The sequence below is a fragment of the Calliphora vicina genome, chromosome 5, assembly GCF_958450345.1.
Source record: "Calliphora vicina chromosome 5, idCalVici1.1, whole genome shotgun sequence".
Classification (NCBI taxonomy): Eukaryota; Metazoa; Arthropoda; class Insecta; order Diptera; family Calliphoridae; genus Calliphora; species Calliphora vicina.
This window is the reverse complement of record NC_088784.1, coordinates 52,086,581-52,113,607: the sequence shown is the minus strand read 5'-3', so window position 1 is coordinate 52,113,607 and position 27,027 is coordinate 52,086,581. Positions and strand designations below refer to the sequence as shown.

The window sequence follows — 27,027 nt, the reverse complement described above, 5'->3', positions numbered from 1 at the left end:
GAATTACCAACAAATATACATTAGTAATAGGAAAAAAAGAATAATTTTAAAATCTATACCAAGTCAAAAGTTATATGCATTTAAATTAAAAATATATTAAAAAGTAGTTTTTTCGCCAATTTTTTCGAAAAAAGTACTTATATTATTGTTCAGTTATACAGAAAATAAAAACAAAATAAATAATGTGTTTATATTTTTCTCAAACATAACATTTTGAGAAGTACTATAAATGAAAAATAATTTCAAAAATTTTATATCTACGAGTTCCAGAGCCTTCCTAATTAGACCTATTTTTTCTATAAATTGCAAATTTATGCCAAATTTAATCTTATCACATAGCTGCTTTTAAAAAATTAAAACCATTCTTGTATGACCCAATTTGTTCTTAAATATCTTGCAACGAGAATTTATAGCCCGGACCTCCGTACAATCAGCAAAGTCAAAAATCTAAAAAATACCATTTTTGGGATTTTTGAAAAGTTTTTTGGGATTTGTGGGATTCTCAATAATAATTCAAAAAAAAATTTCTATATAAGTTTAAAATTTCGATAAAAACGATTCATAAACAAAACTTTTATTATATTTTAAAAATTAAAATTTTATAAAAAATCAGCTACCATTTTTGATTCCCATATTTTTGAAAAAAGTCTCCTATCAAATTTCTAATTCTTAGGAATTTAATATATTTTTGAAAAGAAGACACAATATACGTTTATATATAATATGTATATCTTAAATTTCCAATGTCTTGCAGTAGTCGGCAATGCAGTGCAAAAAAAACAACAAATGTGCACTTTTCCTTGTTGGTTTTCAGTAATTGTTGTTCAGTTTGTTCTGTAAATTTTACAGTTAGGTACCTTAATATTTTTGAGTTTTATACGTTTTTTTATTATACCACTAAGAAAACACAAATTATTATTTTTTATGCCGTCTTTTAGACAATTTTTATACCCTACACCACCATAGTGGGGAGGGTATTATGCGTTTGTGCAGATGTTTGTAACGTGCAAAAATATTAGTCTAGCACCCACCTTAAAGTATACCGATCGACTTAGAATCACTTTCTGAGTCGATTAAACGATGTCCGTCCGTCCGTCCGTCCGTCTGGTTGGCTGGCTGGCTGTCCATGTAAACCTTGTGCGCAAAGTACAGGTCGCAATTTTGAATATATTTCGATAAAATTTGGTACATATAATTTTTTCGGCCCAAGGACGAACCCTATTGAAACTGGCTGAAATCGGTCCATTATTTCATATAGCCCCCATACAAATGTCCTCCCGAAATTGGACTTTATCGGTCGTAAATGTTTATTTATATATGTATCTACACAAATTTCGCTCCAAATAACTTTTATACATACGAAATTCATGTCACCAAATTTTATTACGATCGGTGCATAATTAGTCATAGCTCCCATATAAGACCCGCTTCCGAAAATCACTTTAACGTGCATAAATCGCTTAAAGATGTTGGTATACACACAAAATTCAACATAGTTAACTTTAATATAGACATAAATCACACGACCTAATTTTATGGTGATCGGTCCATAATTGGTCATAGCTCCCATATAAGGCCCACTTCCAAAAATCACTCAAAAATATAAATTATTGATATTTTAAAAGAAAAATATTTTTACTCATTTACTTGGTGTAGGGTATTATATGGTCGGGCTTGACCGACCACACTTTCTTACTTGTTTATATTTCAATCTTTCATTACACTATTTTTCGTAAACAAATGTATGCATTATTGCCATACTTTCTACTGAATGCTTTGGTTAAGTAATCAAATGATGGTGAAACGTAAATCGGTAACCGTTGGTTAAATGGTCCCCGTTAAACAAACCGACAGTTAGTTAATTTTCCGGTTAAAATGAAATAATCGTACATTGTGAAAATGGCCGTTAGTATAATTTCGCCCGGTGGCCGAAATTCGAAAACGATATATGTTTTATTAATATTGGTGTACAATAACATACTTAAAAGTGTACCACAAAAAAACGTGTGGCCTATTTATATATAAGATGAAGATATGAATCAAGTTTGAACTAAATTAACATTTCACTCAAACATTCTTTACAGTAACTGATTGTAGTTTATTCAAAAAGTTTTCCGTAAAATTAAAAATTAATACTTATTTTTTACAGAAATTATTTTTTTAACTTTTTATGCATGTTGTTCAAAAAACAAACTACAATAAAAAATTGTATTTATGTACAGTTAATATTTGCAGTTATTTGATTTCATATCATTTTAAAAACAAAAATTGTGCTTCAGTATAAGCTTTGAGTTTGCCTTCAAAAAAACTAAAGAAAAATCAGTTATTTTTACGTAAATTGTTAGTTATAAAAACAACATTAAAAAATAAATGAAAAATTTGTTTGATTCAAATGAAATGTTAGCGGTCCGTTTTTTGAATAAATTTATAGTTATTAATAATGAATTTTCTGTTGAATTTACCTACATAATATTTTGAGTGTAAGGTTTGCAGAAAAATACGATAAGTAATTTGGAGATTGCTATGTTTGGTTTTCCAAGTGGACATTTCGCCGTTTGTGATAGTTTTGTTTGCGTAATATTGGTAATAGAAACAAAATTTTAGTTTATATACATAAAAGACTTTTAATTCCAACATGAAAATAATATAAAACAACAAATACTATTCAATAACTATACATTTTTACAAGTTATTACAAATTGTTATTGGAAAAATTTGAATTTACATTATAATTTTAAATTGTTTATAGAATAAGGGTAACGGTATTTACAGACAACGGGATAAACTATTATATCGGTAACGGTAGTTATTTCGGCAGTTATTTCGGGGTAACGTTAGCCAATCTTAAGAGAAAAAAACAAGAACGTAGGAATTTGTGTGAGAAAAATTTATTTACATATTGTTACTACTTATTTTTTATACCCGTAAGAACTGTTTTGTGTTTTGTGTTTATGTCTGTCTGGTTTCTGGTTTGTGTTTTAAATAATAAACAATAAAATTGACTTACTATATTGGAAGCTTTATTTCAAATTTATAACTACACATTTTAAAAATATAAAGGTTACAAGATTTTACTGCTAAAGTATTTACTGGGAACGAAAATGATCAAAACTATAATTTTTAAACTGAAAACAAAACTGATTTCAAAGCACTTAATATAAATTATTAATACATTAAAATTCTAAAGCAAACAGTGTGCTATTTATTAAATATTGTTAAATTTTTAATAGAAATGTAACAATTTCCAATGGAACAATCTCCGAATGGACATTGATTACTATTTGTTAAAAGCGTATTTGAAACTGACATATTTGACTGATCTCAAGAATTCATTAAATTAGAAAAGTTCACTAAAAAAAAGAGATTGCTAACCTTGCTTTAATACCCCTCATATATCCAATTCCTGGATAAATTAAAATCACCGCAAGTGAAAATTGTCCATTGACAATAAAGTGATCGTATTTGGTCCAAACATCCCAGAGTCCAATGTGACAAACCTTTTATATTCATGACAATTTTAGACAATTTCTCGTATTGAAATCCCGAAAATTTATTTACATGTGTAATTTTTTTCTCGTATGTGTAATTTAGGCATGAGGCATGTGTAGTTTATAATTTTCTTGGTTGCAACACTGATTATGACATATATAAAGCTGTCCCTACTTGCCCCAATATTTTTGGTAAATGTTTTTTTAATGTCAACATCCCTTCAGATTCGTAATATTTTCAACCTCTGAGTAGAGGTAAAACAAAATAAAACAAGTACTGTGATGAATGAATAAACAATATACATATAGCAGCAAATCGTTTCCAAATGAGGAAGTTTATGCTGTGAGTTATTTTAATTTAACTTATACAAATTCATTTGAGTAAGCGTTTGGTATAGGTTCCAAGTACAAACAATTGCAAAGGTCGACCCAAATTAAGTTATGAAGAATCATCACAGCGCACATAGGGGCAGCTATATATGGTGACTTGTGGCGATAAATGAAAAATGAAAAATGCGTTTTACAAAACAAATGATATGTCATTGGATAGAGGACACTTTTCTACATATAGTTTGTTCAGAACATTTTTTTTTCAAAGCTTTGGTTTAAGAGTAGCAGCAGTCCAAACGTAAGAAAAAAATACAACATTTAATATCTATTAAAAATGGAATATTAAGGTGTATACTTGATTATTAAAATGTCCTATTCGTTATTGAATAAAATAGTTTTTTGGAATAATAATATTGATATATGTTGTTGGGAACTGATTTGAGATCTTTTTTTAAAGAAATTATGAATGCACGTACTTAAATTTTGGTAAATTCCGAACAAACTATTATATTATATTATTATAATTTTTTTTACATGAAAAAGTTCTTTGGAAGGAAAAAAGTATCATAAATGAGCAAAAATGTCCATAACTATTTTATGTTGATTAAAGAAGGGAATGTATAGAATTATATTCTATTTTAACATCTTGCGGATTTTTGCGGTTTTCGATTTTATTAAATTTTTAAAATTTTAGGCCTTTATTCAAAAACGTTTATCAAAAGATTGAAGTACAAATTTTGTATGAAAAGTTGTTTTATAAATCTTTGATAAATAGTTTTAAATAATATATAGCAATAAATTTTTAATTAGCAAATAAGATTTTGAAAATTTTTAAACTATTTTTAGCATTAGTTTAACTTTTAAACTAACGCTAAAAATACCAGTTTTTATATCGGCAAAATTTGAAAAACGTAATTTTTGTTAATATTCATTTCTCAAAGAAGGCTTTGAAATCTATGTTAATGTCCATTATAAATTATTTTTAATTTTGACCGCTGTTTTCATAACAAATCAAAATGTCAGCTAAGACAAATTCAAGTTCAGTCCAAGTGACTAAAATAGACATTCACAATATGATAAAAAATATCTTTACTGCAGCACACTAGTGAACGGCTATTAAAAAGTATTGATGTTAAAGATATCAAAAATAGCTTGAATCTTTATAGTAAATGGGGTCTTGATGGAACTACTGGACATAATCAGTGGAAACAGACTTATTTAAATGCAACAGATACTGATTCTCACGTCTTATTAACAACATTAGTTCCTTTAATATTATGTGTTAGAGAAAGAGTTATTTGGGAAAATCCTTGTCCATCATCCACTCGTTATTGCCGTCCGATAAGTGTTGAATACACTAAAGAGACTGCAGACATTGTAAAAATTAAAAAAGATGATATCGACAATCAAATTAAACATTTAGAACCGTCAATTGTAAATTTGGATAACAATATTTTTGTAATAAGTCACTCTCTAATACTTACAATGATAGATGGTAAAGTCTGTAATAATATTACAGATACGAAGTCTATGATGGCCTGTTATATCTGCAAAGCGACATCAAGTCAATTTAATAATATTGAAAAAATTACAAAATTACCCTTGCAAAATTTGGTATATGGGATTTCTCTTCTTCATGCGTGGATAAAATCATTTGAGTGCCTTCTGCATTTGTCCTACAAAATTCCCATACAAAAATGGCAAGGAAGAGGCAAAGATAAAGACGTTATATTAGATAATAAAAAAAATATACAGAAGGAGTTCAAAATTAAAACTGGTTTAATAATTGACCAACCGAAACCCGGAATGGGGAACTATAATGACGGCAACACAGCTCGGCGGTTTTTTAAAAATTATTCAATATCATCTGAAATAACCAAAATAAATGAACAATTAATTAAAAATATATATATCATTTTGGTGGTTATTTCGAGCAAACAAACTATTAAAGTTTCAGAATTTAAACAATTTTGTTTGGAAACTGCCAAATTATTTACTTCATTATATCCATGGTATTATATGTCTCCAACACTACACAAAGTCTTGATACATAGCACGGACATAATTAAAGCCTCAAAATTACCTATTGCAGCTTTATCGGCAGAAGCCCAGGAGGCAATGAATAAATCTTTTAAACGAGTCAGAGAAAACTGCGCAAGAAGATGTGGGAGAAAAGAAAACATAAACGATATATTTAACTTTCTTCTCATAAATTCAGATCCAGTAATAACACGACTCCGAAAAAGTCCCAAAAAAAATATAAACGAGCTTCCACAGGAGGCATCGGAATTTTTCGTGCCAACCTGCGATACATCAACTTCAGATGAAAGCGATATAGACGATAGTAGTGATGAAAATTATGCTTTTATATTAGAATAATTGTTTAATTTTTTATGTATGTATTTTTAATTTTTTATATTACTTTTTATTCTTAAAATCACATATAATGTAATTTAATGTATTTTAAATGACTATTTTAAATAATTAGAAAAATTAAAAAAAAAAATCCATTTTTTTTTTATTTCAGTATTTTTCACTTTATTTTGTTCGGTGGGTTATAATATTTTTACATATTTGAAATCTAGAGAAAATTACCTTTTCAATGATACCAATAACTTACATCAAAACCCAGTGGTTGATTTATCGCCCCTTTTAACATATATTTGCCCCTATGTGCAGCGCACAAAAAGAAGGCGAGTCGATGAACTTGGCTGACTTCGGAAATGTATCAATGCAAAGTTCGTATGCAGTTCTCCTACGGTATTTTAATTATGTACATATTTAAACTTCCTAAACAATGCAACTATATACATACTTTGTTTACATTTACGATATGAAATGAACATAATGCAAATTATCGTTTTTTTCACTGAAAAATATATAAAAGTATTAATTTGGTATTTATTAGAAATGCCAAACGGGACTGGGTTTTACAAATCCCGGGATTCGGGATTTTAGAAATGTAAATCCCGGGATCCCGGGATTTTTCGGGACCCCAGGATTTTTCGGGATCCCGGGATTTTTCGGGATTTCGGGATTTTTCGGGACTTCGGGATTTTAATTAAATGTCAAAAAACATCAAGTTCAACAATAAAAACTATTTATTTCGTTAATACACTAAGTAGAAATATAACAAAGCAAAAACTAATGGATTGAATTAAAATATATATAAAGTATTGAGGAAACCGGGCTACATTTGTCCCTAGTCCCCATACATGGTCCCCTTCAGAAAATGACTTTAACATTCATAGTTGTCTTATAATAATTAATATAGTGATAAAATTGAATAAACAAGTTGCATATGAAAATTAATCTTTCTACCAACTCTTGTGAGGGCCAGTCCATAATAATATAACCTCTATATCAGAAAATATTTTATTGTCAATAAATAATTTATATATAATGATATTAACATAAATTTCATTCATTCATAAATACTGATTCAAGTCCCCATAGAAGACCAAAACTACATATTGATGGTGGGTATAAAAGATGAATATACCACTCTTAGTTGTTTTATATTAGTATTATAAGCAGGGAAACCAAAATATGCAAATGCATGTTTTTTCTGTTGAGTCTAATGAGCACATGGATAAGATAGGCTTTTCACCAAAAAATAAAAAATTAAAAAACAGAAATTTTTTTTTAAAATTTAAAATAACAATTCGAAAAATTATTTTATCCAAAAAATGAAAAAACTGAAAAAAAATGTTCACCTAAAAAAAAATTTTTTTTCCAAAAAATTAAAAAACTGAAAAAAAATTTTTGTTCACGTAAAAATATTTAAATTTTTTATTTTGAAGTATAATTAAGTGAAGGGTATATAAGATTCGTCACAGCCGAATATAGCTCTCTTGTTTTAATATAAAATAAGCACTATTTTAATAATAGCTCCATCTAAATATCAAATTTTAGTTCTAATTCAAACTTAACCCTTCTAAGTGTTAAAGAAATATTGTCTTTTAAATTTGCTCCTGTAACATCAGTTGATGTCGAAAGAACATTTTCTATGTATAAAAATGTTTTCAGATCCAATAAACAACGATTTTTATTTGAAAATTTAAGTAAATTTTTTTTGGTTAAAAATTATGTAAAAGTTTGTTTTTTAAGAGCATATTTTTTAAATTTTAAGAGCATATTTTATAGTTTTTACTGCATATTTAAAGCGCCTAAAACGCTTTTTTTAGAGCATATTTCCGGTTTCCCTGATTATAAGTATGCTGAAATTTAGCTTTCTAGGTTTCATCCTAAAATATTAAAAAATCTCGCAATTTTCGGGATTTGTTAATACCGAAAAATCCCTGGATTGTTTTTCACAAATCCCGGGATTCGGGAAATCCCGATCCCGAAAAATCCCGGGATTTTCGGGATCGGGATTGGCATCCCTAGTATTTATATTAAGTTTTTTTATCCAAAAAAAATAATATTACTTCCATTTGTGAGTCGGCCATTTTCTATATTCTTTTCTTTTTTATTTGTGTGCGTAAATAAAAAATTGTCAAAGAAAGCATCAACTATAAAACCGATGCGTGATTGCTTTTTTACTGCGTATTATACACAGTATACTTTGTTCAAATACAAAGCAACTAACATTTTGGAAGTCAGCCTTGTTGCATCTTCAGTCGATGCTATAGCTAAAGTAGCAGAAAGAATATCTGATGCACAAACAGTAAACAAGTTATCGGTGGAACAAGCATTAGCTTTATATATAGACATGGATCTCTCTGTTAGACATTATAATATGATGAGTAGTGAGTTCTATTAATGAAGATTGTTTCCCGTCTTATTACTTAATTTTAGAAGCTAAAAAAAATTATTCCGGAGGATATTACCGTAAAAAAACCTTTTTTTATATGGAGGTTAATCCATTTATGTAAATAATAAGTATGGGTATGTCCTTCCTCCTATTCGGAAACAATATTTTATTGACATATTGGGAATGTTATAAGTGTTTCAATTACAAAACTACGTTATGAAAATTTAAGTTTTTGTAAATTTTTTTTAATTTTTGAAAAAGTACATTTTTGATCTTGTAGTGTCCTTGCTCCGAATTTGCTCAAAACGTTAAAAATGTTCCAGAAAAATATTGTACAAAATTTTGATTTTATTTTTTAGTGCATATTTTTAATTTTCAGGATATATGGGAAGGACACGAATCCATGCCCCAAATTCATCCAAATTTGGTCAAAACGTTAAAAATGTTCCAGAAAATTATTATACAAAATTTTGATTCATTTTTTTTAAATTTTTTAGTATTTTTTCAAACTTAGGATTTTACTATCTTTTCAAGTAAGTGTGCCAAATTTCATGTCTGTACGACAACTCCCCCTTATTTTTGCCAATCTTTATATGAAATCAAAACACTGTGCGTCGCTATCGGCAAAGTGATCGATGATTTTTTGCTTTACGTAGTCGTATCGATCCGATTGTGAAAGTGTGGCTATGACGTCTGCCAACTAACAATTTTTTTTGGTCCATATTAGGGTGGCACAAAAATCCGGTTTTCGAATAATTCGAAAAAGCGTAATTTTTAAAAACAGTTTTTTTCTATCAAAATCAAACGTAAGTTTAAATAAACTTAAAATTAAATTTAGTGTTTAATTGATTTCGTAGAAAATTTATGGGAAAAAGGAAAAAGTACATAAAAACAACAGTCAAAAATATCCGAAAATAAAAAGTTAATATTTTGTTGGTCTTCCATTCAGTTTAATTACGGCCTCTAGGAGTTTACAAGATGTTCTGTTATATCTTTAGTAATTCCGCCCCCCTCTTCCATTGAAGTACGGAGTTCGTCCTTAGATGAAATGCTTAGTTTTCCAATATTTTTTTTTTTTTAGTTTTGGACAACTTTTTCTATTTTGGAAATTTAACTAAACGTATGTCGTTTTGATCCCTAGGTTGGATGAGCGGTGTGACATTAGGAGGCATGAATATCGTCCAAATTTGTATATCTTTAGTAGTTTTTACTAATTGTTCTTCTGTATGATGGCTTGGTGCATTATCCACGATTAATAAAGCTTTCATTGTAAGGGATATCGATTCTGAAAATGATTCAACCTTTAGAAAATTAAACTCAGGGACAAACATTAAAAAAAACAGATTTTGAAGATTCCAGATTCCAATTAATTTGTGTAAATATAATTTACAGGAAAAACTTATTATGTTTGTTTTTATTTTCTTCATAATACATGTTGAGAATTTTGTTATTCCATATTTCATTCATTCATCTAAATTTTTAGTTTTTCGTTCAATGAAATTGTTCTACGGTTTCCCATGTTTAATTAACGTGAATTATAGCCTGTTTTACAATATCGAATGAAAGATTTCGTTCTCATTCTAAGCGGATGAAAGCTGATTTTGGATTCCCTAACTTCATGTTTATGTGAAGGAATCAGTTTTCTTTCGCTTAGAATGCGAACGAAATTTTTCATTCGAATTTGTGACAACAAGCAATTAAAACCACTATAGAAAAAACCAGTAACAGAGCTATATTCGGCTGTGCCGAATCTTATATACCCTTCACCAAAGTATACTTTAAAATAAATTTGTTTAAATATTTTTAGGTAAACAAAATTTAATTTTTTTAATTTTTTTTAAAAAAATTTTTTTCCAATTTTTTTTTTGGAAAAAAATTTATGACAAAAAATTTTTTTATGAAAAAAAATTCGGGTTAAAAAATATTTTTCCCGATTTTGACCCATTCTAGGTCCAACTTACTATTATAGCCTTATCTACATCGTTGCAATGAACTTTGTTCTTTTTAAAAACAACTTTAAAATAAAAACCAGCTTTTTATTAATTTGCAACCATAGTATGTTTGAAAATACAATATACAACAAAAAACAGACAAGTGGCAACGCTGAACAGCTGACATACAAAATTAAAAGAAAAATCCAAAAAACGTAAACAATAAAAGTAACCGGGACATCTAAAGAAAGAAAGTTGTTTGTTGTGGAAAAATGGAAAAGATAAGATTAATATCATAATTACGATATTTTGGTACTAATTTTATTGATAACTGTTCAATAATTGCAAAATCTCTACCAATATCTTGTAACTTAAACATTTTTTACTTTGTTTTTTTTTTTTTTCATCATTTATTTATTGTATCTTCATTATTTAATGAACTAACAATAAGTGGTTCAAATCTTATATCTAATATTATTATTTAATTAGTCCAGCCAGTGCCGGACGAAAAAATTTTGTGTTCATGGTTGTTTTGGTTAAATTGGCATTCTTCCTTCTAGATTAGGTCTGCTGTGTCCCTCCTTCTTAATCGAGTGTGGCCACGGTTATCTAATATGTTGCGGGCCAGCGGGTTTGGGTGAACTTCAAGTTTTTTTAAATATTTTTGTACGTTTTTCGAGATTTCAGTTTTTACAATGGGCACGTTTAGATCTTTGTGTATATTCGCGTTTTTGATATACCAGGGGGCAACTGTGATCATTCTTAGAAACTTGTTTTGGCGTCTTTGGATCTTTTCTACATTTGACGCTGAGGCCGTGCCCCATAACTGTATGCCATAACACCATATCGGTTTTATGATCATGTTATAAAGTAGAAGTTTACAATCTAAACTAAGCGTGGAGTTTCTGCCAATAAGCCAATTAATTTGAATTGATTTCAATTTCATTTGAGTCAACTTTGCATCTATATGACTTTTCCATGTAAGGCGACGATCGAGATGTATTCCGAGGTATTTCACTTCCGATTGTTGAATTATTGTTTGGTTATTGATATGAATAGGGGGGCATGATTCTCTACGCAATGTAAATGTAATGTGTGTACATTTTTGCTCGTTGACTTTAATTTTCCATTGTTTTAACCATTTTTCTAATTCAAATATGTGGTTTTGTAAGTGACGAGACGCTTCTTGAGGGTTTTCATGAATGCTTAGAATAGCAGTATCATCAGCAAATGTTGATGTATGAGTGCGATTGTTAGTTGGCATGTCAGACGAATACATCAAATATAAAAAAGGTCCCAGGATACTGCCTTGGGGGACTCCAGCTTCAATGGGTTGTGCAGTACTTAAAAAGTTTCCCTCTTTAACCTTAAATGTTCGACCAGTTAAATAGCTTTCCAACAGCTTATGTGTGTTTGCCGGTAAATTTTGACTCAATTTGTATATTAATCCAGCATGCCATACCTTATCAAACGCTTGAGAGATGTCGATGAAGAGTGCAGAACAGTATTTCTTTTCTTCAAACGCTTTTCTCACCATATTTACAAGTCTATGGGTTTGTTCGATAGTACTGTGTTTTCTTCTAAATCCAAATTGATGATTCGGAATACAATTGTTTTCAGTTAACATCGGGTACAACTTGTTCATAAGTATCTTCTCAAATAGCTTTGATATATTAGACAATAGGCTGATGGGTCTGTATGATTCTACTTTTGTGTGATCTTTTCCCGGCTTGGGTATCATGGTAACCAGTGAAACCTTCCATTCTGGAGGATAATATTCAAGTCGGAATATAGCATTAAAAATGAAAAGAATTATTTTTATTGCTATCCGGGGTAGCTCCATAAGCATCTTGTTGCTGATCTTATCCATACCAGGCGCTTTCTTGGGATTCAAATCAGCAATAGCATTTTCGATCTCTCGAATCTCAAAACGTAGGGGTACGGCTGCTGCAAAATAGGGTGCAACAGGTGGCAACTCAATTGCTTCGTTTGATGTGTTTTGTGTAAATACTTTTTTTAAATGATTAACAAACAGATTCCCTTTTTCAGTATCATTTCTTGCCCAACCACCACTTGAATTTCGCAAGGGGGACTTACATATAACGGGTCTTTTAAGATTTTTTGTTGCTCGCCATAATGAGTAATCCGATTGCGGGGTTGCGTCCAGGCTTTCTAAATATTTATTCAATGATTCCATTTTTCGAAATTCCAAGAGCTTTTTAAGTCTTTTTATACAATCTTTAAGCTTCGATTTTAGTTGGGGGGATCTGTGCAATTGCCACTCTCTTCGAAATCTTCTTTTTTCATTTAAGAGCCGTTCGACATCTGCAGAATTAATTATATTATATCTGAATTGTCGGGGTGTTTGGGTAGCATGTTGAGCAGCCATTCTGAGATTTTTATCGAAATTGATAAGAGAGTGATCGATGTTTTCTGGTGTTCTTAGCGGTATGTTTTCCGAGCAATGTGTACTGAGGTATTTTTTATATTTGAGCCAATTTATTCTTGTGCCTGCCATCGCTAAATTACCAGTCGGGGATACAATTTCTAGGGGGCTCAATAAAGTAATAATAGTGGGTGAGTGATCTGAAGATAGTTCCAGCGAGGATTCAATTTGAATCATTTCTCTAGGGATATTTTTCATCACGCTAAAATCAATAACATCCGGTATTTTTCGTGGGTCAGTAGGCCAGTAAGTAGGTTGGCCGCTCGAAAGCACATGCAAACCCATTTTAGAAATTGAGTCGAACAAAACACGACCTTTAGGGGTAATCAGTCGTGATCCCCAGAATGTGTGCTTAGCATTATAATCGCCAGCAGCCAGGAAACGGGGGCCTAGTGATTAAAAAAATCTATTATATTGACTTTCTGTAATTGAGAATCTTGGGGGTGAGTATATCGATGAAATCACTAAGTTTCGATGAAAATCTTCAAGACAGATTGTAGTAGCTTGAAGATAATCTTCGCAAAAATCACACATTAAGTAGTGTTTTATTCGAGCTTTTATTAAAATTGCCGAGCCTCCGCATGCTCTACCTCTGGGATCTTTGGTGTCATATATTACATATCCATTTATTCGAAAGGAACTTCTGGACGTCAAATGAGTTTCAGAAACCAGCATTACATCAATTTGTTGGTTTCTTAAAAAATATTCGAGTTCGTTTTTGTGTTGGCGTTCATGGCAGTTCATGGTCTGTTAAGCACAGCCTGCAATAACATTGATTGCATCTTAAGCATTTCTTGCATCATGTTACTCATTGAGTTTGTAAAGTTATTTACCGATTGCACAAGAGTTTCTATTGTAGATTCTAGTCGGGTAAAATTGAAAATTGGCGTTTGCTCTCTTACCTCTGGGTTCATATTTTCGTTTTGGGGTTGACGGACTTGCAGCTGAGTTTGGTTGTTTCTAAGTACATTTGCATATGTTACTTTGTTGTCATATGTCTGTTGCAACGGGGGGTAGTTCAAATTGATGTTATTTAATGGCTGAGCGGGGAAAATCTTTGGTTTCTGGCTTTGTGATTTTTTAACAATTGAGTAGACAGGACAACCCCTGTAGTTTGCTGTGTGGTTACCTCCGCAATTGCTGCATTTTTTTATTTTAGGATCATCTTTAGATTTGTTACATTGGGATGTGTTATGCAACTCCCCGCAAATGACACATACTGGTGGCAATTTGCAATATGCCTTGGTGTGTCCATATTCTTGGCAATTCATACATTGAACGGGGCCAAATCGTTTGTGTGGTTCTTCTACCGTAATTTTACAATGCAATAAGTACTTCAAGTTGTATATGGGATGTGTTTCATTTTTTTTCAGGTTTATGTCACCGGGTTCAAGTTCAACACGGAAGAGTGGTTGGGGTATTTTTTCGCGATTTCTAATATTTATCACATTTTTTGTCTTATAGCCTTTATCTTCTAAGCTTTGCTTTATTTCGAGTGGTTCAACATTACAGTCAATACCCTTTATTACAACTTGTAGACCCTTGCTTCCTTTCAGCTGATAAGTGTAAAAACTTTTCTTTTGAGTTTCAAAATATGTTACAACCTTTCTATAATCGTTTTCACTATTGACCTGTATTTTAGTTTCATGAATCGTGCATTTCTTGATTGGGGTTACGTAAAAAGAGTTCTCTCCTATTAATGAGATCAGGCTCTGAACCAGTGGATTCGAATTATTTTCTCTCAAGTAAATGGGGGGTGGTTTTGTAGAATGGATTTCATTTACTGGTTCATTAGTTTCACATTCCAGAATAGAAAAACGATTTTCATTGTTTAGTCTATGAGGTTCACTATCCTTATATAATTTGGCCAAGGGTGCCGCTTTCGAGGACTTGGGACTTCGTGCCCGTTTTAATACTGTAATATACCGGTCCATTCCAACCTGTATTTGGGATTTATTTTCATTATTTAATGGTTGACTAATCTTGGGTACAGCGCCGCTTAATGGGTTAATTTTATTTGTAGTTAGTGTGGTGGATTTCGTATCTGAAGCTGATATAGCTAGCATACTTTCAGGCATAGATAAAATATTTTTATTTTCTGATTGAGTTGAATTTTCTTTTGTTTGACAATCATTAGTTGTTGTCAATGCGGGGGAACAAGAACGAGCGCGGTTAACAGGTTTGGCTGTTAAAAACAAGTTGTCATCTATTCTTCTGTTTGTTTTGTTTATATTTTTTTCGTCTACATTAACTGTAACGTATGCATTTCTGCCGTTTACACTTAACCTTCGCTCACTGTTTTCGTTGAAGAGACTCATTTGAGAGTATTTGTAATTACTTTCATTAACACTCTTGATCTTTATTTAATAGTCAATGCACAAAAAAGGTTCAAAAAAAGAAAAAAAAATATAAAGAATTTTTTTTTACTTATTTGTCTTTTAGTTGTTGTTTTGATTTTTTTATTTAATAATATTATTTTAAAAAAAGCGTCCTTTCGCGTAAATAATAAACAGGTGATATTTATATTTATTTTCCGATAGATACATTAATTTTTTACTTTGTGACGAACTTTTTTACTCGGCGAAGAACAGCTGATGCTGTTGTTAAACGAGTTAAAAACAACTTTAGCTAGTTTTATATTTAGAGTCAACTTCAGCGTCAGAAGTATACTTTAACTTGTCTATGATAGACCTAAAGTCCACTCTTAAGTAAAGTCGAGTTTAATTCTCTTAAAATGTACTTTATTTTTGACTATGATTATGGGCCATTGTCTATATTAATGACTTAGTAATCCAGATATAGATAAAAAATAGGTAAACAATCGAGGTTGTCCAGGTTTTTTGCTCATATCTCCGTTATTTATGGACCGATTTTGCTGATTTTAAATAGCAAACTTATCGAAAGCATGTCTGACAGAATTATTGAAGATTTGGATCCCGAAGATATCTGGGGTCTTCAGAAAATTGATTTCAACAGACAGACAGACATGGCTTAATCGACTCCGCTATCTATAAGGATCCAGAATATATATACTTTATAGGGTCGGAAATAAAAAATGTAGAAATTACAAACAGAATGACAAACTTATATATACCCTTCTCACGAAGGTGAAGGGTATAAAAATAAACCAAACGCACTCAAATACATACAAATTATGCACGTGTGTGTTTGATTTGTAATTCCCCAGCGGGAAAAAATGATAGGACTTCAATTTGTAGGCCTTCTAAAAGGCATACTTACACATTCTAAAAGATCCGATACTCATTCCACCCTGCCTGCTCTTAGAAGGTGTTCAAGAAGCCCTATGAATCCCCTTCTAATAACAAGTGAGCTTGTTGGCTGCCAACAGCCCATCATAAGTAGGCCTTCTCTCAGCCCTCTAACAGCAGCGAGTATGCAAGGCCTTGGCTCGCAATGACACGCCGTGTAAAATTGAAATGATTTTGCAATGCGGCAAAATGATTTTGCAAGTCCTTGTGTCTGCAAAATGAGGCATTTAGGAAGGCCTCTTTACTGCATCTTTTTCCCGCTGGGTCTCATTTCATTCCACATTGTAGATTCTACACAACAACAACATTCTACAATGTACAAAGAAACAAAATAGAATTGGTGAATATACTCAATGTGTATTACACACATCTACATACATATGTATATACACACAAGTAAACTTTTGTTTTCTTTTTATTATGCTATTATATATGTACATGATTTCATGAAACACTAACAAAATACATGGGTTTTTGGGTTTTTTTGTTTATATTTCGGCCATTTGTGGACCAATTTTCTCGATTTTAAATAGCAACCGAGCCGGAAGAATTCCGGATATTTTGATGTATCAATCATGTTTGTAAGTTATTTAGGGGATTTGGAAAGTTGATTTCAACACACAGACGGACATGGCTATATCGACTCCGCTATCTATAACGATCCAGAATATATATACTTTATGGGGTCGCAAATGAAAAATGTAGAAATTACAAACGGAATGACAAACTTATATATACCCTTGCCACTCATGGTGAAGGGTATAATGACAGCAGCTATTATTAAAGAAAGTAACCATTGAAAACGGTACTGTAACGACTTATTTTCTCATTTTTATATTCTTTACTTCTTTTATTTTTTATACTTTCTGTTCGTTATATTGAGCGTTACAATTTTCGAAATATTCGCTATATAAGGTTGTCAATGTTAAAAATTTGGTCGTTTGTTTGATTTTGTTTGTTTTTTCTCATCATTCGTTATATCGCGCATACAATTTCTGAAACGTTCGTTATATAAGGTGGTCAATGTTACGAATTTGACCGTGCGTTAAATCGGATTTTCGTTAAAGTGAGATTCGCTATACCGGGATTTGCCTGTATATGTAAATAAAATGCGTTGCTGTACTCCGCGAAATAACATATAATCTTTGTCAAAATTTACAAAAATTTAAAGCTATGACATAGGCTGCACGCAACTTGAAAACAATTTTATAACAAATTGTGCAAAAATGTAATCAGCTGTTTCCTTAATGGCAATTGAAACACCAACTTGAAAGAAAAATTTAAATCAAGTTCGTTTCAATTCTTAAAAGTGTGAGTGTATTAAAACTTGAAAGGCAAAACTTGATCGTGTAACCCCCAAGTAACATGAAATTATAACACACATTTAGAAGAACAGTCTTGTTTAAAAAATATTCGATTTTGTCGAATAATTCGAGACAAAAAAACCGGTTTGTCGAATAATACGAAAACCGTCCTTTGGTAAAAACCGGGTTTAAAAAACCGGTTTGATAACTCTAGTGACATAAGATGAAATTTTATTGAAATTCACCCGGATTAGTCACTTAAGTTTATTAGGTGTTCAGATTTATAAATTTAATAGGACAGATATTCTAATTTGAAGCGAGATTTAATTAAGACAGATTTTACTATTACGTCTCGTATTTGACATAAAATAAATACCAAACGATTTAATTATTTTTTGGGTTAAACTCTTTTATACATTTTCCTATATGATTTACACATAACTATTTTCTATAAATCCTAAACCAATAGAGATATTTGAAAACGGTTTAGTGAGTATATGCACGATAAATAAGGCTTAGTGGAATAAAAATAAAATCAAAATTACACATAGCTCCTTTTTGTATGCGTAGTGACGAGTATTTTGCTATTGTAAACAAATTTGGACATAATTGACTTTCAAAATGTTTAAATCATAGAGAAAATATACATAGAAAAATAATAATAAAAAATAATCAAAATAATCACACATATGAGTGTTGTTTTTGTTTTCATATAGTTTGTTTTACTAATACTTTCTCACTACTTAGGTTTTTGACAACTGAGTTAGGCCTATGACAGCAGAGATTCCGATCTACATACATATGTATGTGTATTTATCTATGGTTTAAATTTTCTTTTAAGTGTTTTTAGTGGGGATGTGCAATTAATCAACATTCTGTTTTAATTATTCATTTTCAAAATTAATTGAATAATGTTGATTTTGATTATTCAAATCAAAGCAACCTTCTGGCTGAATTATTGATAATGAGTAATATCGGTCCATGATTTCACCTAGCCCCCATACATACATATAATTTATATTTTCAATTCTCTTCTGAATGCTGTTCTATTAAAACATTATAATAAGTGGATGAATAATAGTATCTTTATTATTTCTATTTTCGTTTTAGCAATATCAGCTATACCAAAAATCGTCTGCGAGACGATCCATGCATTGGAGTTGCACGATGAGACGCCTTCTTGGAAAATTATGGACAACAAGGGTCGAGTCACGGTGGTTCTTCACTGGGACCAACGTCAAAGCGGTGGAGCAACAGGTGGTCAAGGCGGACCGAACAGTAGTGGAGCTGGCAGTAGTAACGGTCTTATATCCTCAGAAAAATATTCACCATCGAAAAAAGGGCTTTCTGCACAAAGTTCATTGGACAACAAATCCGTATCATCACAATCCTCTCAACAACGGTATACAAGTCCACAAATAACAGTCATAAGTGATGAAGGACCCGCGAGTGTATATCATCCAGGTGGTGTGGTTCTTCCACCCGGCGTTGTGATACCTGGCACTAATAGAAGACTTTCAAAGCAAGGGGGTTCTTTCGATAGTGCTGTGGGTGCAGTTCATGTGCACACACCTGAATGTGCGCATCATGCTCACACACCCAGTCGAGCGGGCAGTCCTAGTACCACGGAGTGCGACTTTCATTGCTGTGCTTTGCACGAGGAGGGTCGCAAAATCGCTGTACACAAAAGTGTGGCGACCTCTCCAATTCAAGATGGTACCACGAGCCCACAACCTCAGCAGCAGGCTACTTTGGGCATGTCATCGGTTGTGGATCCTATGATGGGCGGCAGCATGCAGCGCCGCTCCTCAGGGACAAAAGGTCATGTACGGTTCCTGGATATTGCACCGGAGCGCGACAGTTCCGAAAGCGAAACTGAAAACACAATCATGGAAGATGAAAAGGTAACGACGGAAAAGTTCTTACTACTCATCGACCAACTGTCTGTTGATCAAAAACGTCATCTTAGCATCAAAGACATTGGCATCATATTAGAGCGCCTAAATTCGAAAATTCTCGATGTCGAACGACTGGACAGAGAGTCTGAGTCGGATGACTGTTACAATTGGACGATAAAGGCGACAATACGAGGTGATGCTCTGCGCGAACTAGGCGTTATTTACAATGGCAACTACTACGCTATCTCAGAACACCCCGGCTACAAAGAGGAAGTCGAAGAAAACGGCGAAGAAGTGGAAGAAGAGGATGAAGAAGATCGGATATAAATAGTGATTATTGTAATTGAATTTAATAACTTAGTTTCAACACATTTGCAAATATTTGTAAACATCAACAAATCAAGAAATTAACAGGAGCGTATGCATAAATATTTAAAAAAAAATAGAAAATTATATTTAAAACGGAAAGACCTAGATTGTGTACAGTAGAAAATAAACCCAAACAAATAACTCAATATTATTACGGCGGAATAATAAAAATCGTAAAAAAACTACTCATGCATTCATTCACTCATTCGCTACATTGACTATTAGTTTTTAGGAATTTATTATAATTTTAGTTATCCAGCAAAAACTTGGTAATGACTTCCGCTTACTAAATAACATACATTTCAATAACATAGACGTTTTCTGATATATAAGCACATATTTATTGGATATCATCATGATCATATGCACAAAACCAGACATCACCTGGTCCGTTATCGTATCGCACTGTGTAGCACAGTGGTGTTGATCGTAAAAAACTGATAATAATTTTAAAATTTTCGTTTTCTACCAAATGATGTCATGGTAGAAAACGAAAATTTTCCCAAATATCTTCGGTAATCTCCAAATAATTTTCTAAAAGTATCCTATTACAGAATTTAAAAATGAGTCTGAAAAATTGCCAAATGTTGACAAAAATAGATCTTAATTATTTTTAATATTTCTCAAAGATTTTTTTTAAATAATTTGTAATATTTGAAACAATTTTGATAAGACCTCGCTTCAAAATGGTAAATAAAACATTTTTAAATCGATTTAGACATACACCCTACTTCGGTCATGCACCCTAAAAATTGTACAATTTTTTTAAATACATACATACAAATTAGAATTTATTACTTCCAATAATTATGTTTATTACATTATGTAAATTTTATTTTTTTAATAGCTATTTTCGACCCATGCTTGAATTAGGGTACATGTCTATAGCGATTAAAAATACTTTATAAGACTTACCGCCATTTTCTCAATCTCTGGTTATGGTTTTTCTTAACGATACACTTCCAATTATCGTCACTATACAAAATAACCAGAGATGATTGAGAAAATGGGGGTAAAAATATTAAAAAAAAATTTATAGAAATGTTGAGAATTAGAAATCATTTCGAAATTTTTACTTTGATTATTTTTCACTACTAGTCGGATTAAGATATAGCCAAACTAATTTTTAAGTGTTATTTTGGAATTCATTAGAAATAAGAGAATATTTTTAAAAAATTATTTGGACAAAAACAAAATAACGCCAAGGTAAAAAACGACAATTTTAAAATATGAACATGAATTTCTTTTAAACTTTAACAGATAACTTTGTGAAATAAACAGAAATTTTTTGATATTTGTAAAAGTTACAAGCTGTTTTCAGTTGCATTGCACAGTTGTTTGAAGGTGAGGTGTTTTCGAGTTGATTTGCACCTCAGGTCTCACACTAAAAAAAATCTGCAAAAATGCAATTATGATCCGAATGAGCTGAAATTTAAAATATAAATAGCCCTTAGGTCAATCTCTTTTAGTTCAATACATCATTAGGTTTATTTAATTAAACTCGATCTTTTTTTTCGTTTTTTTTTTAAATATTGTCGACTTTTTAAATACCACCTATATTTGCTTGGTAACAGCTCGTCCATATAACAGCTCGTCCATATAAAATGTTGAACACATCCAAGTTTGAAACATATAAAAAGGGCTGAATTGTTGCCGTTTTTTTTAAAAATTCCTTATAAATTATGCTGAACAACTGCAAATCAACTCGAAAACACCTCAGTTCCAACCTTGTTAAATTACTTTAGGATATCTCGAATAGTTCCCGAGAATTGTTTCCAAAACAAAAAAAGTTTCTAAACCTCTGTGCCTTGTAACGGTTTCCGATTTCTTAAAGCTTATGTCTTTCTCTACGAAAGAAGATTACGATTTATTACCACGTTTTTCGATCGACCCCACTGTGTTACTAACGAAACTAACATTCCGCTTTTACTGATTCTGAATTTCCTTATATCAATAAGTTATCCTTGACGTTACATATTGAGTTGTAAGTAAGTAGTAGTTGCCTCCAGTGACATCGTGGTAAAATATTGAGTTAAAATTCTAACGTATAATTAGTGAAATTTCATTATATTAGTATTTTAACCAATTACTTTGTAATGCAAGTTTTTGCTGGTTATTTATGTACCTATCTTTTTTTTAAGCTACCTTTCTACTATCTGAGTTCTCATCTTAGATGAGTAGTTGAGACACGTTTATGCAGTGTCTGATTTATAAGAACTTCTATGATGTAGAGTGAAGGCTTAAGCGATTTTTTTAACATTTACCAAGATAAGAGCTCATATAGTGTAAAGCAAACTCTGGGTCTGATTTCCTAAATCACTTCACTTAAAAAACAAATTATACAAACTTTTGGAAAATGTTAATACATATTTTTTAAGATAATATTCTCAACGCCGAGTGATGGGATTTATAAAATTAGGCTCTACTTTCGTCATGTCAATGACATTTACAATATAATATATATATAAAAGCATACATACATACATATATATATAAACATACGTAAAATAATATAAATAGTTACATATATTGGAGAATGATGTCGTAAAAATACACTTTTTTAATTTACCATCATCGACTTTAATCGAATTAAGTTTTAAATTATATTGAAACGTAATAATAATTTCACAAATTAAAACATAAAATTATTTAGTCATTGTCCCAAAGATTTCTTGAATGCCAAAAAATCTCAGAGCTTTTTAGGCAAATGAATCCGAAAACATGTATCAACAATTACCGCCTCAATTTACATAGTTTACACTATATACATTTTTTCAAATTAGCAATTACTGTTTTTTACATTTTAGTATGTATCTGGCAGATCGTACGAATCAATGTTTTTGTTAAAATTTAAAGTTGTTTTTTATCATTTAAAAATGTGCATTTTGTATGTACTGATTTCATTTTAGTAAGCTTTTCAAATTAGTAAGCTTTTAAACCAAGATCCTGGCGTTGTTCCATACTCTCCGCGGAACTACTACTGTTGAATGTGGTCTATTCGATCGAAACCCATTTTGTACAGAACGCTGATTTTTGTAATGCCTGTGAATAATTTGATTGATTTGATTTATATTGATTGAAGTACTTATTCAATTATGTTTGAAAAATGTTTAAAAGCTTTTGTTAAAATATTTCATATGGTACGGAAAAAACAAATGTTTTATAATTAAATAAAGTCGATTTTAACAAAAATTGACTATCGTAACTATCGTTACTTTGACGAATCGATTGAACTGTAATATTTGAATAATGTATGGATTAAAAAAAGCACTTTATTCGGAAATGCATAATAAGAAAAGTATTTAAAATAGGAGTTAATAAACTGGGATATGTTTCGCGATTGGTGTCCTTAAATATATGTATGTATGTATTCATTTTATTTTTTATATAAAATGTTTATATTTTGTAATTGTAAACCAAACTGCCATTATTCAGAAAAAAATAAAAATTAGTAATTAATAATTAGCAACAAAACACGCATAATTTTTGTAATATACAAAATGAGTAGTAGTAGTGAATATGACAATTAAAAAATTACATAAAAACAAACAAATAATTACAAATTCGATTAACATTTCTCTCATATAAAATAGTTTTTAGTTCTTCATAAAATTTCACTTCAGTTACAATTTATTTTATGAGCACATTTTCATCATGAATCATGCGAATCCTGTAGACCTTGTGCTGGTGATTCGTTCAGATATCGTGCTACTTTGGACCACAAATCACCATTGAAATCACATACAAAATCATTAGTTTAATGTTACAAGACAATTTGTAAATTATTTTTTATTTATATCAATAGATATAAATTATTTTATTAAAAAACAATGTAATTTACATATATTTAATTCCCGCATTCCGATCTGTATGACTATTTAATTTGTTCATTGCCATAAAATTTAGAATACGGATGTATGTAGATGTAAAAATCAATATTTAAGAATAGCAAAATATATATATTTTTTATATATATTTTCATATATTCTGAAATCATTTTAATAGCAGGAAAACACATGTATTAATTTATATACCCTTCACCGCGAATTTGTCATTCCGTTTGTAATTTCTAAAATATTTATACATACAGTAGAAGACAAAACCGTTTACAAAAAGTCCCGAAATTTTTGTATTACAGAAGAATTTTATTATTCACTATGTATAAGAAAAATAAATTAATTTTAAAAGAGTATCAATTTACTAACTTAAACAAAACATAAAAACTAAATTTAAAAATTGGATTACATAAATACAATATACTACTTTTAAAACAAAAGACGGTGTGAACAGTTTTGCCCCTTGTGTGAAAAACAGAGTAATTTTAAAATTAATATTTTGTATAACCTCCACGCGATTTTTTTAGAGCTTTGATTCTTTCTGGCATACTATTTACAAGATTTTCCGAAATGTTTGGGCTTATATGTTGCCTTGCTCGAGGAACTCGCTCCCACATTTCAACTACAGGTCTTGGAGAGTCTTTTTCGGCAAAAATGTTCCGTTTCAAAATTGTCCAAAGGTGATCGATAGGGTTTACATCTAGGCTGGCCATTCGAGCAGTTTGATTTCGTTATCAACAAACCATTTTTTTTGTTATTTTCGCGGTGCTCTTAGGATCATTGTCCTGCATAAATATTTCTTGTTGAACACCGAATATATCCAGACTCGGGAGATAAGAGGCGTCCAATATGGTAATACAATCAGTGGCACTCATAATACCATTGATACGCCGAAGTATACCGGGTTCATTGCCACGAAAACATCCCCAAACCATGATTGATCCACCCCTAAAATTTCATAGTTTGACATATGTTGCGATATTGTACCTCAACGCGTTTAACAACCCTTGTCAATATGTGTCTATCTGACATCACCCGATTAATTTTAGTTTCATCAGACCAAGTAACTTGTTTCCTTTAATCGAGCCTTACGATGCTTTGACTTAAATTTTTTTTTTTATAATCGCTCTTGCTTTAAGTCCGTTATTTTTAAGACATCTTCGAATTGTTTTGTCACTGACGTTGACTCCATGGGTCTCTCTAAGCACTTAACTAATCTAATTGCTGTGGAAACTGCAGTATTTGTGGCTCCTGAAACAATTAAGCGCCTTGCAATTCGAGCATCAGCAGTAGATAGCTTCGGTGGACGACCACAACAATTTCGTGGGACTGATAAATTAATTTGTTTTTTTATTACATTGATAAGTCCGATAGAAACTTTGTATTTTTTAGCAATTAATTGGTAAGAAACACAATTTTGTATATCTTCTAGGATGTTTTTCTTCAAAACTGAATTTATAGCTTTATCCACTGTAAAGTAACTGAAAATTTATTGAAGTGCTTTATTTGATGTTTTTTGTAATAAAGGAATTAAAAGGATTAATTTTCTTTAATTTTTATTTCACATATTTTAATTTTTTCACAAAATCTATTGGCGGACAATACTGTTCACATGTGACTTCGTTCAGATGTGATTAAAAAAACGTATAAAAGTTCCGTTAGTTTAAGAGTGAGATACCAGATAATAGTAAATAGAGTGCTTAACAATTTACAAAAGGAAAATGTTATCGGACCAGTTGTTATGTGCAAGAAATAATCTGTAAACTAAAATTTCATCTAATCGTGAACAGTTTTGTCTACTACTGTATATATGTATCCTTATAGATAGGGAGGTCGATATATCGATGCCCCTTTGTCTTTTGAAATCAACATTTCGAATGTCCCAAATAACCGACGGACGCAAATCTTGATTCCATATATTAGATATAGCTATTTGGAATTAAAAATCAGCAAAATCGGAAATATGATCAGAAAACCATGACTACCTCGATTTTGGGAAATCTTTTTGGATATACATACATATGTATCTCTGATACTAAATTCTGTACATAAAAAAATAACAAAAATTTATTGTACCAAAAAATCGGTTTTATCAAAAAACTCAACTTTTATTTTAAAATGAACTTATGTGAATGTGAAGGGTATATAAGATTCGGTACAGCCGATTTCTTTCATTTGATATTTATCAACGACTCAAATTAACTATTATTCAAATTTGCCGACTAAAAGAAATAGCACTTTCACGTTAAATTAAAAATTTGCCAATTTTCAAATAATTGAGTTTATCACGAAATCCTTAAAGTTCAAAACACAGGTACTACAACATTTGGGAGGCATTGGCATAATTATTGTTGGATCTTATTCTCGTATAAATAAATGCATTTCCAAACATCAGTTCCGATGGGCTCAACTTTTGAGTTCTGTAGTTTTATAACAGGGTACTATTCCGACCTGCACTTAAAAAAAAGGATAGAATTTATTGACAGATTTGTCAACTGAAGATTATTGTCCTTCGAATGTCGAATTTTCATTTTAGTTGAGCTGTATGCTGTATACAAATAGGTCCACCCCAATATATATTAGGGTGACATCCTTCATGGCTTTTGAAGTTGAAAGTGTGTGGGTTGAAATATTGTAGCACTATGTCTAAAACTTCTGATCTAACGCGACGCACGGCGAGGACAAAGTGGACATAGAGTAAGTTCGGGTAATATGGTATAGGCGGGTAATGTGGTACAGCGACTTTTCTCTAAAACTAAGAGCATAGGAATAACGGTATCAAGCTTAAGAGTTTTATGATCTCAAAGAATTAAAATTGGGTGAGTGTACTTCTTTTTTGCAGGTCATGGAAATAGTCAGTTGTAAAAAATCAGCGTGATCTAGTGGTAGACTTTTTTTGTGATCTGTAAAAAATTAATTTTTTTTTAAAAAAATACAGTTTTAAACTTCATTTAATTTTAAAGTAAAATGGGAATATTTTGCTATTGATTAACACATGTAACAATATAGCATATTTAGTGTATTTTATAATAATTTCAATAAAATACTTGGTCGGCTAATGTGGTATAGCTAAAGAATTTCAAACAAATAATATGCCAAAGAAAGGTGAAGTAAGAAAATGGGCTGCGGAATATTTGAAGAAAGCTATCTGAGCTATTAGACACAACTAGATGGACATTTTTTCGCATCTGTCATTCAATGTCTCCTACGAAGCGAAGAATGTATTGAGGAGCTTCTGGTAAGCTTGGTCAGCCGCCAACTTTAACCGCATTCATTGAAGATGATTTAAATAAAACGCAACTCATATACAAATTAAAATACTATGCATCGACTATGTGGTTTAGTATACAATATCAACAGAACATGGTATACCACATTACCCGCCAATTTTTTCAATGGC

The 27,027-nt window shown here is 31.0% G+C and overlaps 1 protein-coding gene across 1 annotated transcript in view; it reads left to right on the top strand.

Moving 5' to 3' along the window:
- Drep2 (DNA fragmentation factor-related protein 2) overlaps positions 1–19,976 on the top strand; it is a 224,300-nt gene extending 204,324 nt beyond the window's left edge. The window contains exon 4 of the mRNA XM_065511772.1: positions 18,635–19,976. Within this exon, the coding sequence (XP_065367844.1) occupies positions 18,635–19,749 (1,115 nt within the window). The 3' untranslated portion in view covers positions 19,750–19,976. The remainder of the gene's footprint in view (positions 1–18,634) is intronic.
- The last annotated feature ends 7,051 nt before the right edge of the window (positions 19,977–27,027 follow it).